The sequence below is a fragment of the Chrysemys picta genome, chromosome 7 (assembly GCF_011386835.1).
Source record: "Chrysemys picta bellii isolate R12L10 chromosome 7, ASM1138683v2, whole genome shotgun sequence".
Lineage (NCBI taxonomy): Eukaryota > Metazoa > Chordata > Testudines > Emydidae > Chrysemys > Chrysemys picta.
Genome location: NC_088797.1, coordinates 127,762,310 through 127,778,281, shown reverse-complemented (window position 1 = coordinate 127,778,281; position 15,972 = coordinate 127,762,310). Strand labels below are relative to the sequence as shown.

The following is a 15,972-nucleotide window of genomic DNA, read 5'->3' as shown; positions in this document are numbered from 1 at the left end:
TAATAGCAGCTCTGTGAATGCTAATCTACTCGACATCAGAAAGAGTGCACTGCCTGAGGACAGGTTCTAGTTGCTACTAGGACTCTTACTTCATTTGATGTCACAACTAACTACAACAGTACAAATATGCCTCGCAGTGCTAGGCCACATGTCGGTATGCATATACATGACACCACTTGCCAGACTTTGCTTGTGGACCCTCAAGTTCTGGCTCAAGACTGTCTATTGGTCGATGAAACATCCAATGGCCAGAAAGGTCATAGTACCACATCATGTCATTGCAGAACTGGTTGTGCGGCTTGAACCTGCAATCAGGTTTTCAGAGTCTTCCCAAACAAAGACCCTGCTCATGGATGCATCAGTGACAGGTTGGGGAGCTCACTTGGACCACTTGTAGATCAAAGACACCTGATCGCCAAATGATATGGGGCTTCATATGAATGTTCTAGATCTCTGAGCCATCAGACTAGCTTGTCTGGCATTCCTGCCTGTCCTCAAACTCGATAATGCAGGTCTTCACAGACAATATGACAGCCATGCAACAACATAAACAAGCAACAGGGCACCTGCTCCTTGCTCCTCTGCCAAGAGGCCACCAATTTCTGGAATTGATACCATCAGAGTGTGGTAAGACTAATATCCCTTCACCTCCCAGGAATCAGCAACAACTTAGAAGACTTCCTAATCAGGACAGTCAATGACCAACCAGGAATGGTCATTACACAGATCCACCACAGAACTGATATTCCATCAGTGGGGATTCCCATGAGAGACTTTTTTGCCATTAAGGACAATGCAAAATGCAAGAGCTTTTGCTCCACAAGAGTCCTGAGTCCAAGGATGCTAACAGATGCCTTCTTGATACAGTGGAACAAGGGCTTGCTTGTATGCCTTCCCACCAATTCCCTTGATTCCCAGGATGATTTCCAAAATCAAGAGACAAAGCTACAATCTTTCTGGTGGCTCTATATGGGCCAAGGCAGTTCTGGCTCACAGACCTACTCCAGATGTCCATTCAGCCTCTGATCCATCTCTCAGACAGCCTGGATCTGATCTTGCAGCATTGTGGCCAGACATATCATGCAGACCAGAGTCTCTGCACCTGATGGTGTGGCTAGGGGGTGGTTGACCACCACAGAGAAACTGCTCCATACAGGTCCAGGAAAACATCTACCAGAAGGACATATTCTTGCACAGGAAATGGGTTCTCAATATGGGTAGCCCAAAATGGCCTAGACCCAGCCCAGGCCTCAGTACCAAAGATCCTTGAAGATCTACTGTACCTCAAGCAGACAAGTCTCTTACTCAGTTCTACTGAAGTGCACCTCACAGTGATTTCAACTTATCACCTGCCTGTGCAGTCATGTTTGGTCTTCTCTCACCCCATGGTATCAAAGTTTCTTAAGAGCTACTACATGCTCACACAGTGGTCAGAGAACCCTCTCCTGCCTGGGACCTCAATATAGTCCTCTTCAGACTGATGGAGCCTCTCGTTGAGCCTCTCTCAGAATGCTTCACCTCACTCTGGAAACAGTCTTCCTAGTCACTATCACTTCAGTCAGAAGAGTAAGTGAGCTTCAGGTGCTCCTGGCTGAACCCAAATGCAGTTCCATAGGAATAAAGTGATGCTGAGACCTCATCAGAACTTCCTCTCCAGTGTGGTCTCAGAATTCCATCTGAGCCAATCCATCAGCTTGCCTGTCTCCATCTGAAAAGCACATTTATCACTGGGAGAAAAGAAATTACACACACTAGTCATTTCCAGGTCTCTGCTCTATTGACAGAACTAAATCATTCCTCCTGTCACCCTGTCTATTTCTCCCTATACCAGAGATTTCAAAAGGTCAACCTCTTCAATCTCAAAGAATATTGAAACAGATTACATGATGCATCCTCATGTTATTAGTTGGCTAGTGTACCTCTCCCACTAAATATCAAGGCTAACTCCACCAGCATTCAAGTGATTTCTTCCACCTTTTTCAGACATTTGCCACTATCAGATATCTGCAAGGCAGAGATGTGGAGTAAACCACTGACTTTTGTCAAGCACTGTGCCTTGGACTTAGCTGATCAGATGCCAAGTTTAGGAGAGTAGAACTGTGACACTGTATGGAATCTGGGAGACACTTGTGGATATTATGAATATCAATATTGTAAAATTGTGATGAGTTATGCCAGATATGCCATGTATGGTATCGGCAAAAATATTATAATTTGCCAGATATGATAATCTCATTTATGTGTTTGTATCACCTTTGTATTATGAGTTATAGATATGTATATATGTCTGTATTTCAAACTTGTGCTATGCTTCTGGGTGACACCCCCACACAGTTTGGCATCAGCACTGCCTAGCCTGCTTGATTGCCCATTTAGGACCATCAGCTATACAACTGAGCCATTGAGAGACGGCAGAGGATACACCTTATGACTCAGCAAGGCATGCATGGGCATGCCTATGGACAGAAAAGGTCCTCCAAGCCATGTGCTGGGCAGCTTGTGTTGGAAACAAAGGAAGCACAGGCCACATGGCAAAAGACTATAAAAGGCAGCTGCATCTTCTCCATTTTGTCGTCAATCCTGCTTCTTACCTCTGGAGGAACTTTGCTACAAACTGAAGTTCTGAATAAAGGAATGAATGACCCATCCAAGCTGTGGATGTATTCCAAAGGGACTTTCAAGCCAGCAAACCCATCAATACTGCTAGGAACCTGATATATGGACTTTGAAGTCTTTGTATGTATGTGATTGTTTTACCCTTTAACATCTCTCTTCTTGTTCTTTCTTTTTTCTTTATAAGAAACCTTTAGTTTTAGACACTAAGGGATTGGCTGGCAGCGTGGTAAGATCCAAACCAATACTGACCTGGTAACATGACTGACCCTTTGGGGTCAGAAGAACATTTTATATATGTGCGCAGAGTATTTTAAATAACTTCTCATTGTACTGGACCTAGGCGCTGATTGGGAGCAAAGAACTGGAATTCAATAAAGGGGGCTGTGTGATTTCTTTTTTTGCTTTTTGATAACCAGCGTGGGGGATCAGAAGCACAGTTTGTGACTGGTTGGGGAGTGTAACTTCAGTGTTACCCAGTCTTGGGAGTATCTGCTCTCCCTTTTGCAGCCTGCCCTGACCTTGGCGTTACCAGTGAGGGCTGCCCCAGGCACAACGGGTCACAAGAACTACGATCCCTATTTGACTGACGCAGCTGGAATTCCTCATTCCCACTGTCCTGAGGGGATACTGCTTGCCAATCACCTATAGTAGGGCTCCACACTGATACATAGTGGAAGAAAGGATACTTAGTTACGCTACAGTAACTGTGATTCTTCTAGATGTTGTCAGTGTGGATCTCATGACCTTCTCTCGGAACCTTGATTACCAGAAGCTTCAAATTGTGAGGGAACCAAGAGAAGGTCATGGCTGCTCTGCCTTTTGCGCCCTCTCATGGAAACATGACGCAGCATAGGATGCATGTGTGACCCCAACGGACACAGCAATAAAAAAAAAGTCTGGTTTGCATGTATGAGGTGCATGCGCACCCTACAGTGGGAACCACACTGACAAAAACATCTAGGAGAACCACAGCTACTGCAGGGTAAGTAACTATTCTTCTACACTGCTCTGTAAAGTGTCCCAGTTCTTCATTCTGAAGGGGGAAGGGAAAGGGACATACCCACACATGGAAGTACTACATTTCTCTTATACCTCACCGAAACATTTCCCTGTGATATGCCTGACCACAGTGTCAGAGTTCTTTGCGCTTTGAAAATATGATCAATCTGCAGAAGATGGTAATAATAGCTGGTGGAGACTGCTTGCTATTTGGAGCTGCACCAGTCGTTTTGGGCAGCCATTACCTTTGCAGAAACATGCCCTAGGTTGGAAGATGCATCTGTGGCTCTGAGAATGCTAAGCTGTTGGTGTTTTCCTTTTCTTGCAGTCCCTCAGCATGACCATGGTGCCTTTGACAACCGTTGTTGCCTTCACTGACACGACAGAATGGCCAGAGCCTCCACGTAGCCAGCCCAGCACGTATTGGAAACTCCCATTTGACTTCTTTTTCCCCTTCAAGGTTGCATTGAATGGGGGGATAAGCTGTCAAGGAGACCTGGCTGGTGCTTTCCTGATGTCTCTCACATTCTGCAGCATTCTCAGTTTCTGAAGAGAATGAAGTCTGGTGCTCTGCTCCTCATGACAACATTTTTGCCCAGATAATACCAGAGAGCTCACTCCATCCTGTTGTATCCTGGTGTCATATCTGGTGCTGGTTCCTCACCTGGGTGAGACAATACAAGAGACAGTAACCTAAATGATTCCTCTTTGTTCTTGTGAACAGCAAAGAAGGTGTTTATCTGACAGCTAGAAAAGGCAGGTGTTTCAGGGAATCCTGTTAGTGTAATGGTACAGTCAGAATATGATGCAGACCAAAGACTCTTTTATTCTGTTTAGGTTCTCATCCTGTGCCTATCATCATGCTATCCCTGTTCCTTCCTGTAGTGCATTGTGACATGATTAACATCTGTCACCTGTGATTCTTCCATGTCTGCAACCCCTTTATGCAGATTTGTGAAGGTCAACCCAGCATTGCTCATGAGGGATGGGAGGGCAGAAGGAGCAATCTCTGTGTGGAACAAAGAGGAGAGAGGGAATGAAAAGGAACTTTCTTTATTCTGTCCCCTACAAGAAGGAAAAGTCCCTTCCAAGCTGAGCGGTATAGAGAGAAGTGCAGCTTTCATTTCTAGTTTCCCTCCCTATTGGTGGGGAGTCTGGAGCTCAATTGTTCAGCTCCCTATTACAGAAGAGCCTCATCTTTTGCATGGGTCTGTGCTGTGCTCAGGAGAAGAGGTAAGGGGAAGAATGTGGTGGCAGAGTTTGATAGTCTGCTCCAGAGCCTACAGGGGGTCTCTTACCTTCACCTGTGCTGCTCTCTCCATGTACTCTGCAAGAGGCACATTTTCAGTGGCAAACCCTCATATGCCCTCCATCTCTCATTGCAAACCTCTCACTCTCTTACCGATTAATCTTCCACTGTACTATTTTCATCTCAGGTTTCCCCACTAGTCCTCATTGCCCTGTCTCCTTGTAATCTTGGGGTAGGTAAGGTGAAGAGGCAATAAACTTTGATGTTGTCAAATTTACAATGACAACTCCAGGAAAATAAGTCTCAAAGTCCAAATAGTAGTGGGGGTGATTTACAGCTTTAAAGTTCTTTGAGATATGATATGAAAGTAGTCAGTCAACAGATCAGAACAATACTGTGTCCTGCACCTGGCTGCTCTGCCCCATGTCACATGATACTGCAGGGTCAGAACTCCACTACAGTCTAGGAAAGGAACAAGTTTTGGAAACAAAACCCAGTTGATCCACTATTCCTGCTGTAGCCTGTTCCTTTTAGCATCAGCTGAAACTCTTGCTTGGCTCTTCATCACAGGTAGGAAAAATGGGATTCTGACTGATGCAGGAGGATGCTGAAAGGTTTTGCTGGGATCCCATGAAAAGGAGGATGCTAGGTCTGGAAACCTCCCTTCCCTTCCTCACCAAACAGTACACATCTTCCCCCCATCTTAAGATCTCCTGGGAGTAAGAGTTCAACCCTCCTTTCTCCCTACCCATTCCACCCTATAGTTTTCCAATCATCTGTTCTTCCATCTCCCCCCCCAGTACCATACACACCCAGTACCCTAGACTGTCCTCACCTATATTGCCCCATCCCAATCTGGGTTTTGGTTGACTGACACGGTCTGCCAATCTGGGTCTCAGTCATATGGTGCATGGCAATCATCTGGTTTTCAGTCACACAGCACATGCCCCAATCTCGGTCACAGGGTGGGTGCTATCCTTTTGGATCTCAGTTAGGATGACCTGATGTCCTGATTTTATAGGGACAGTCCAATTTTTGGGTCTTTTTCTTATATAGGCTCCTCTTACCCCCCCCCACCCCCGTCCTGATTTTTCACATTTGCTGTCTGGTCACCCTAATCTCAGTTGTAGAGTCCATGCTATTCATCTGGGATTTGATTGCATGGCACGTACCACCTACCTGGGTCTCAGTCACGTGGCATATTCCGCCTGGCTGAGAAAGTGCAATAACTTATAACAGCTTTATGGTATGCAGTTTCTGTTGTAGCCATATTGGTCCCAGGAAACTGATCTGGAAAAAAAGCACCCTGTAAGCTCAAAAGTTTGTCTCTCTCACCAACAGAAGTGAGTCCAGCTATTACCTCACCCCCCTTGTCTCTGTAACAGCTTTATTAACATTGCAGCTCAGGAAATTGCCAGTTCACACATGGATCACATCTGCAACTTGTCTGTTTCCTGGCTTAATGTGTTTCCAGAATAAATTTGGTCCCTTACCATTTTGTTTCTAATTTGTATTTGACAAGAAAATAAAGCTTTCAACCAAGGAAACTTTCTCCCTTCCTGGGGCCTGTGGCTGTCACCCCAATACAAACAGACAGTTGTTATCTGCCTGGGCATCACCCACATTCCTAAGGCCTGGACTTTGTGATTGCAGCGACCCAGGTGGAGGCATGTGGCTCAGACCCAAGGCCACACACCCCACAGAGACAGGCACCCAAGGGAGGGCAAGTGCCACCAAGTCCGCCCCAGATGGGCGGTGTGTGGGACTGGGGTGGGGCTAGGGACGTTGCGGGGGCTCCGGCGCCCTGTGCGTGTGAGGGGGGGCGGGGCGAACGCGGTGGGGGCGGGGCGGGGGGACCGGAAGTTGCCCTTGCCTGAGGGGTATTGCCGGAGCTCGCCTCGCTCGCTCCCCTCAGACTTCCCGCCGTCTTCCCCGTTACCAGCGCAGCGGCCGGGCCTCTGGGCGAACGGAAAGTGCGTAAGTGGCTTTGCGAATGGGGGCTGGCGCGGTCCGGCCAGTGGAGGGGGGCGGGGTGAGGGGCACCGGGAGTTGGGGGTACCTTGTGGGGCGCGGAATGACTAGAGGGTGGGGGTAGCGGGGGTGGCTGGGGGCACCTGGGGGCGGGCATCCAGGGTGGGGGTGGCTGGGGGGGGCGGTATGACAGAGGGTGGGGGCTGCTGGGGGTAGCGGGGGTGTGTGGAGGTGGCTGGGGGCAGCTGGGGGGGCAGGCATTCAGGGGTGGGGGTGTGGGGGTAGCGGGGGTGTGGAGGTGGCTGGGGGCACCTGGAGGGCGGTATGATAGAGGGTAGAGGCTGCCAGGTATGACCAGGGGTGGGGGTGGCTGGGGGCAGCTGGAGGGGTGGTATGACAGGGTGGGGGCTACTGGGGGTAGCGGGGGGGTGGAGGTGGCTGGGGGGGCAGGCATCCAGGGGTGGGGGTGGCTGGGGGCAGCTGGGGGGGCAGGCATTCAGGGGTGGGGGTAGCGGGGGGGTGGAGGTGGCTGGGGGCACCTGGGGGCGGGCATCCAGGGGCGGGGGTGTGAAGGTGAATGGGGGCACCTGGAGGGCGGTATGACAGAGGGTGGAGGCTGCCAGGTATGACCAGGGGTGGGTATGCGGGGTGCGGAGGCTGCCGGAGGATCTCTGAGCCGGCTGCGGGGTGTATTGTGGTGTCTTGGTGCCACAGGCCCTCTCTAGCGGCGAGTCGCAAACTCATTTGCCGCTTCCCAGCTCGGCTAGGCTGACTGCCCTCTCCCGTCTGCTCCCGGACCCTTTCGGGCTGGGACAAGCAGGCACCGCTGCAGCGACAGCAAGACTCCTGTGCTGCGAAGGGAAGAGGTGCCTGCCCTTGACTGGGATTGGGTAGCTGAACCTGCTCCTGGGTTGTTGTTTTTCTTGAGACAAGAAGGGTGTGCTCCTCTGTCAGACAGAGGGGGGAGGGACTCTCTCACTACCTTGGTGAAGGCTGCTGAGGGACACTGAATTGCCATGTGCTGCCTGGTCCCATAAGCAGAGCAGTTGGCAACTCTTGTACACAGTCCTGTGAGTGTTGCATGTTATCCTAAGATTATGGCTTGTAGAGAAAACTGTTACAGATCCCTGACCTGTACCAGGGAAGGCTCTGATACCTGTAGAGGGGGGAGGGGTGGCTAACCTGTTGACTTCTGCAGAACTTTCTTAAGCATCCTTAGCAGAGTGACATGAACACGACTAGTCAGTTTCCTTGTTGCTATTCAGGCTGTGGGCAGCAGCCAAACAGTTGATTGTATCCATTTTACTCTGCTGTTGCTCTGGAAAGCTATGAGTAGCAAAGGCAAACATTTTGGAGCTATGCTTGGTAGAGGAAGGTGTGGGGAAAAAGGAGTCTGTGCTTTGGGGTAAAATAACAGCCATCCTTACATTTTCAGTAGTCAGTTTGGGTAGAGCATTAGTGACTCTAACCCCTGCTGGGTGGGGGTGGGACCCCAGGGGGGTGGAAGAGGAGGGCTCCTTTTCTCTTCCAGCCCCTGGAGGGTTGAACATCAAACTTATGATACCTAATAGGCTGAAGCTGACTTTAAAATAATAATTAAAAAACAAGACCCAGAAGCAGCATCCTGAAAGACTTTTCCAGTACACGTCCTGAAAGCTGAGGTGATGCACCTGGACCGCATTGGTGCGTCCCATTAATGTTTTGTATTTGCTTCTGGCAATGGGGCTTAGTCCTCTGAATAGGAGAGAAACTGTTCAAGCATTTGTACCAGGTGACATTCCTGTGACACTTAACAGTTGTTCCAAGGTTTTAGTGTAACGCTCAGTGATAAGACTGTTGCAGTTGCACAACCCATCTCCACAAAAAGAAATAATAGGATCAAACTAGCACAGCTTCTGCAAGAAGAAACTGTGTCCCTCTAACCTGCTCATTCTTTGAAAGCTGTAATATAATAGTAACTAAAGATGACCCAACGGATGTAACTTACAAATTACTTGAATCACAGATTTTTTGTTTTTAAATCTCAGTAAGAGATTAAGTTTAAAAATATATTATGAAATGAGGGGTGTAGTCTTATTTTAGATAAATGATTATGATGTAGGATTAAAATGTGTTGCCATAAACACTTAGAATCATAGACTATCAGGACCTCAGGAGGTCATCTAGTCCAACCCCCTGCTCAAAGCAGGGCCAATCACCAGACATTTTTGCCCCAGATTCCTTAGTGGCCCCCTCAAGGATTGAATTTATAACTCTGGGTTTAGCAGGCCAATGCTCAAGCCACTGAGCGCGCTCTCTCTCTCTCTCTCTTCCCCCCCCCCCCCCCCCGTGCCAGCCCAAACTCTCCTTCCCGCAGAAAAACTCAGGCTATAAATTACAATACCGTAGTCTGGCTTTTGTCCTTTCTCCAGTTTTATTTGGATTGCATTGATCTGCAAAGGAATATTTTGAGTTAAATATTTTTATCCCTCTTCATATGTAATGTAACTCTCTTCTGTTGCATTTTTTTTAAAAAGACCAACATAGTGTCCCTACCTTATTCTTCGAAATTGAAATGAATTTTTTTGTTCGGTTTCCCTCTGCACTATAATAGGTTTCAAAGAGACCCAGCAAAGGTGTTTTTGATGACCAAGACCACTATTTTATAGGTGAGCTCCAGCTCCTCTGTAGTTAAACTTCCCAACCTTAAAGGACAACTCTTCTAAAATGGCATGGTTATCTGGATTATCTTGAAATTTGGTGAGAGTAATGGGGGTGCAAAATAGAGTTAGTGATCTGAATTTGGAGCCATGTGACCAAGGGATTCCTGAGATAAAGCTTCTGAAAAAAAAAGCAGCTTGTTTTAAGATTGACAGATTCTAACAAGTTCATATTTTGTACACACATTGAGGAGTGTATCAACTGATGGTTCTGATCGGGCCACAAAGGATCTGTCACTTAAGTCTTACCCCAGCTAGTGCATGGGGCCCGCTGTTATGTATTTCTTTGTACAGGGTAGGTTGCAAGGCTGCTGCTAACAGGCCAGGCTTCTGTACCTGATATGGACTGGCCACAAAGCTTCCTTCTCAACGGGGGAGACACCAGATGTGTTCACTATAAGCTCCTTTAATATTCTGCCAGGTAGGGCTGAAGTTAATTTAGATAAGTTATGTTACACACAGCGCCACCAGTGGCTGAACAATAGAATACAATTTAGCATTCCATCACACCCACTACCACTGTGGGGAAGCAATACAGTAACTCCACACTTAACATTGTAGTTATGTTCCTGAAAAATGCAATGTTAAGTGAATCCAATTTCCCCATAAGAATTAATGTAAATGAGGGGGTTAGGTTCCAGGGAAATTTTTTTCACCATATATATATATATATATATATATATATATATATATATACTCTGTGTGTGTATATTTTTATATATATAAATTTTAAATAAACAATTTAATACTGGTACACAGTGATGATGATTGTGAAGCTTGGTTGAGGTGGAGGAATCAGAGGGTGGGATATTTCCCTTACTGCTAAATGATGAACTAGCAATTGCCTGAGCCCTCAAGGGTTAAATCTCTCACTCTACAAGGCAGCAGGAATGGAGGGAGATGTGCCCATTTCCCCTTTCTACACTGTCTTGTTAATTAGATCAGCTTGCTGAGACTGCAAGCTCCCTCGTCCTGAGCCCTGGTGGTCCCCTCCGCACTATGGAAGATGGGGTAAGCAGGGTGCAGGGGGGAGGGGGACACCCTGACATTAGCTCCCCTCTTCCTTCCCTCCCCCCTTGCATAGCAAGCAGGAGTCTCGGGGAGCAACTCCAAGGCAGAGGGCAGGAGCAGCACATGGCAGTGTGGGGGCGGGACAGCTGCAATTGGTAGCCTGCTGGGCAGCTGCTGCACAGGGAACTTAGGGGAGCGGGAAGCTGATGGGGGGGCTGCCGGTCCACCCTCGTTCCAAGCCCCCACCAGCTAGCTGCAACGGGCTGCTCTTCCTGCAAGCAGTAGACAAAGCAGGTGGCTGCCAAACGACATTAGAAGGGAGCATTACACAACTTTAAATGAGCATGTTCCCTAATTGATCAGCAACGTAACAACGTTAACCTGGACGACTTTAAGTGAGGAGTTACTGTATTGAAAACACTGTTATAGTGGACCACCAGACCTGCTGTAGATTTAGACCAGCATTTATATTTCAATGCTCTAAAATCTGCATAGTTACTTGGCTTGCTTTGAAATTTGGTGTAACTTGTGAGGGTGCTGGATGGTCCAAATCTGGGGACCTGTGACAAAGGGGTTTCTAAGATACAGGCCCTCCCAAACTGCTTTTCCTAAGGTTAACAGTCTACCAACATTTTTTGCCCAGACCTGAGGATCAAACCAGGGTTCTAATCCTGGCAACAGGGGTCTCAGTTTTTCAAGGATTACGCTCAACTAATGTCTGACAACCATTGCCCCTTTGGTGGATCAGAATATTTGCCAAAAAGTTTAGTTCTTTATTTTATGTATGTTCAAGAGCTAAAGAAACTGCACTGAGCGTGTGCAGACGAAGGAGCCCAGGGAGTTTATAGTGAGGAGAGCTTCACTGCAGCTGGATAGCTCAAGGGGTTAAGAAGTAACCTTTGACCCTAGCTGGGTGGGTCAGGCTCAATGTATCTCGCTTAGTGCAGAAATCAGAAAAAGGTCTGAAGACTTGTTGCTAAAATCTTTTGTGTGTGTGTGTGTGTGTGGGGGGAGGATGGGGAATGTAATCAAAGTATTTTTGAAGGGAAAAAAACGTAGTCGTTCACTTGCCTGCTGGAGGAGGAGGATTAGGTGGCAGTGTGGGAAATAGAGGGACTGGAGTGAGGAGAGTGAGGTAATGGGGTTGGGCGAAGGCTTGGGAGGTTCAAGTGGGGACACTTGGCAAGGGAACTTGGGGGTGAGTGGTAGGGGAACTGGGGGAGAATAGGGACAGGTGCACCACAAATTCATTCCATTATCCTTCCCTCCTTTGTGTCTGTGTCAAGATGGGGGAGGGGGGGCGAGGAGAGGCGGGACTGAACCCTTCACCCTAACTTCATGTGTGTGCTGGGGTCTGAGCCCATCTCTTTGCCCCCAGTGTGAGCCTGAATCTTGGTGGGGGAGGGCTCTTCCCTCTGAAAGAGTCTGATCCCCCTCTCCCTGCTCCCCAGGTGAGCAAGCATTTGGCAAAGCCCTGACCCTGTGGGCGCGGAGATGAGAACAGGCATGCTAGGAGATGCACCAAGTTGTGCTGCAACTGCAGTGAGGAGTGGATAACTGGCATACTTGATATACATCATAGGTTTCTCAAGCACTGGGGAGGGGGGATGGGCACATTCTCTGAGATGAATTGAGTAGTTCACATGGCTCAGAGCTACTGTTTCAGGTTTAGTCATTCAATGTTACAAATCAATGGTTATTATCTATTTAGGAAGGATTGAGTGGACAAAAGGGGAGGGGGAGTGGCAGTCTGTCAAAAATGTCATTACGTGTTTCCAAGTCGCTGATAGCCATTCAAAATCGTTTTCTTCCAAGTTATGGATCAGTGTCCTCACAGATAAAGCACAAGATAGGTTATAAGTTTGTGTCTGCTATAAACCACCAAATCGCACTAGGGAACAGGGTTGGCTCCTTATGCACTTCTATATAATGAGTAGCAAAAAAAGTTGCAGGACCAAGGGGGCACTTCAGTTTGAGTGATGTATGCTGGAGGTCTCATGCTGCTAGTACTAAGAACATAAGAAAGGCCGTACCGGGTCAGACCAAAGGTCCATCTAGCCCAGTATCCTGTCTACCGACAGTGGCCAATGCCAGGTGCCCCAGAGGGAGTGAACCTAACAGGCAATGATCAAGTGATCTCTCTCCTGCCATCCATCTCCATCCTCTGACAGACAGAGGCTAGGGACACCATTCCTTACCCGTCCTGGCTAATAGCCATTAATGGACTTAAGCTCCATGAATTTATCCAGTTCTCTTTTAAACTCTGTTATAGTCCTAGCCTTCACAACCTTCTCTGGTAAGGAGTTCCACAAGTTGACTGTGCGCTGCGTGAGGAAGAACTTTTATTTGTTTTAAACCTGCTGCCTATTAATTTCATTTGATGACCCCTAGTTCTTGTATTATGGGAATAATAACTTTTCCTTATGCACTTTCTCCACATCACTCATGATTTTATATACCTCTATCATATCCCCCCTTAGTCTCCTCTTTTCCAAGCTGAAGAGTTCTAGCCTCTTTAATCTCTCCTCATATGGGACCCGTTCCAAACCCTTAATCATTTTAGTTGCCCTCTTCTGAACCTTGTCTAGTGCCAGTATATCTTTTTTGAGATGAGGAGACCACATCTGTACGCAGTATTCGAGATGAGGGCGTACCATCGATTTATATAAGGGCAATAATATATTCTCAGTCTTATTCTCTATCCCCTTTTTAATGATTCCTAACATCCTGTTTGCTTTTTTGACCGCCTCGGCACACTGCGTGGACATTTTCAGAGAACTATCCACGATGACTCCAAGATCTTTTTCCTGACTTCTTGTAGCTAAATTAGCCCCAATCATATTGTATGTATAGTTGGGGTTATTTTTTCCAATGTGCATTACTTTACATTTATCCACATTAAATTTCATTTGCCATTTTGTTGCCCAATCACTTAGTTTTGTGAGATCTTTTTGAAGTTCTTCACAGTCTACTTTGGACTTAACTATCTTGAGCAGTTTAGTATCATCTGCAAACTTTGACACCTCATTGTTTACCCCTTTCTCCAGATCATTTATGAATAAGTTGAATAGGATCGGTCTGAGGACTGACCCTTGGGGAACACCACTAGTTACCCCTCTCCATTCTGAGAATTTACCATTTATTCCTACCCTTTGTTCCCTGTCTTTTAACCAATTCTCAGTCCATGAAAGGACCTTCCCTTTTATCCCATGGCAGCTTAATTTACATAAGAGCCTTTGGTGAGAGACCTTGTCAAAGGCTTTCTGGAAATCTAAGTACACTGTGTTCACTGGGTCCCCCTTGTCCACATGTTTGTTGACCCCTTCAACGAATTCTAATAGATTAGTAAGACACGATTTCCCTTTACAGAAACCATGTTGACTATTGTTCAACAGTTTGTTTTTCTATGTGTCGGACAATTTTATTCTTAACTATTGTTTCGACTAATTTGCCCGGTACAGATGTTAGACTTACCGGTCTGTAATTGCCGGGATCACCTCTAGAGCCCTTTTTAAATATTGGTGTTACATTAGCTAACTTCCAGTCATTGGGTACAGAAGCCGATTTAAAGGACAGGTTACAAACCTTAGTTAACAGTTCCGCAACTTCACATTTGAGTTCTTTCAGAACTCTTGGGTGAATGCCATCTGGTCCCGGTGACTTGTTAATGTTAAGTTTATCAATTAATTCCAAAACCTCCTCTCGTGACACTTCAATCCGTGACAGTTCCTCAGATTTGTCACCTACAAAAGCCAACTCAGGTTTGGGAATCTCCCTAACATCCTCAGCCGTGAAGACTGAAGCAAAGAATCCATTTAATTTCTCCGCAATGACTTTATCGTCTTTAAGCGCTCCTTTTGTATCTCGATCATCAAGGGGCCCCACTGGTTGTTTAGCAAGCTTCCTGCTTCTGATGTACTTAAAAAAACATTTTGTTATTACCTTTGGAGTTTTTGGCTAGCCGTTCTTCAAATCCCTCTTTGGCTTTTCTTATTACATTCTTGCACTTAATTTGGCGGCGTTTATGCTCCTTTCTATTTGCGTCACTAGGATTTGACTTCCACTTTTTAAAGGAAGTCTTTTTATCTCTCACTGCTTCTTTTACATGGTTGTTAAGCCACGGTGGCTCTTTTTTAGTTCTTTTACTGTGTTTCTTAATTTGGGGTATACATTGAAGTTGGGCCTCTATTATGGTGTCTTTAAAAAGCGCCCACGCAGCTTGCAGGAATGTCACTTTAGTCACTGTACCTTTTAACTTCTGTTTAACTAACCCCCTCATTTTTGCATAGTTCCCCCTTTTGAAATTAAATGCCACAGTGTTGGGCTGTTGAGATGGTCTTCCCACCACAGGGATGTTGAACGCTATTGTATTATGGTCACTATTTCCAAGCGGTCCTGCTATAGTTACCTCTTGGACCAGCTCCTGCGCTCCACTCAGGACTAAATCTAGAGTTGCCTCTCCCCTTGTGGGTTCCTGTACCAGCTGCTCCATGAAGCAGTCATTTAAAGCATCGAGAAATTTTATCTCTGCATTTCGTCCTGAAGTGAAATGTTCCCAGTCAATATGGGGATAATTGAAATCCCCCACTATTATTGAGTTCTTAATTTTGATAGCCTCTCTAATTTCCCTTAGCATTTCATCATCACTATCACCGTCTGTGACAATGCGGTTCTGGCGGAACCCAACTGAGAGTGCCAACTCAGGACAAATTGCTCAAATAGGGCAGTTACAGCCCAAGGCTGGGGTTTTTCCACCTCTAAGGCAAACCAAACCAGCCAGACTAAGACTTCGGTCTCACCCCACTGGCTAACCGCAAGTCTCACAAGCAATCTCCTTAGACACTCCAGTTACCCAGTATTACCACCAGTGCCACACGTTATGGGGACAAATGGTTATAAAAACCAATACCCCAGTAAAAGGAAAACGGTTCTCCCGATCCCAAAGGACCAAGCCCCAGACCCAGGTCAATGTACAAGTCAGACCTTACCCACAAATCACGCTACTGCCAATCCTTTAGAATCTAAAATCTAAAGGTTTATTCATAAAAGGAAAAAGATAGAGATGAGAGTTAGAATTGGTTAAATGGAATCAATTACATACAGTAATGGCAAAGTTCTTGGTTCAGGCTTGCAGCAGCGATGGAATAAACTGCAGGTTCAAATCAAGTCTCTGGAATACATCCCCCGCTGGGATGGGTCCTCAGTCCTTTGTTCAGAGCTTCAGTTTGTAGCAAAGTCCCTCCAGAGGTAAGAAGCAGGATTGAAGACAAGATGGAGATGAGGCATCAGCCTTATATAGTCTTTTCCAGGTGTAAGATCACCTCTTTGTTCTTACTGTGGAAAATTACAGCAAAAATGGAGTCTGGAGTCACATGGGCCAGTCCCTGCATACTTTGCTGAGGTACAAGGCGTATCTGCCTTCTCTCA

The 15,972-nt window shown here is 46.6% G+C and overlaps 2 protein-coding genes across 15 annotated transcripts in view; both read left to right on the top strand.

Annotated features, from left to right (window-relative positions):
• Positions 1-6,356, top strand: part of TCTN3 (tectonic family member 3) — a 68,618-nt gene extending 62,262 nt beyond the window's left edge. For all 4 annotated transcript variants that reach the window (XM_042845229.2, XM_042845226.2, XM_042845228.2 and 1 more), the window contains exon 14: positions 3,944-6,356. In XM_042845229.2, coding sequence (XP_042701163.2) covers positions 3,944-4,165 — 222 coding nt within the window. In that variant the 3' untranslated portion in view covers positions 4,166-6,356. The remainder of the gene's footprint in view (positions 1-3,943) is intronic.
• Positions 6,357-6,697: 341 nt separating this feature from the next.
• The window catches only part of ALDH18A1 (aldehyde dehydrogenase 18 family member A1), a 105,847-nt gene continuing 96,572 nt past the window's right edge, over positions 6,698-15,972 (top strand). For 2 of the 11 annotated variants that reach the window (XM_065552710.1, XM_065552705.1), the window contains exon 1: positions 6,704-6,841. The gene's annotated coding sequence lies outside the window, so the exon portion shown is untranslated. Of the gene's footprint in view, positions 6,842-15,972 lie in introns of all 11 variants that reach the window. The other 9 variants (XM_024100496.3, XM_065552703.1, XM_065552704.1 and 6 more) reach the window with 8 other exon arrangements.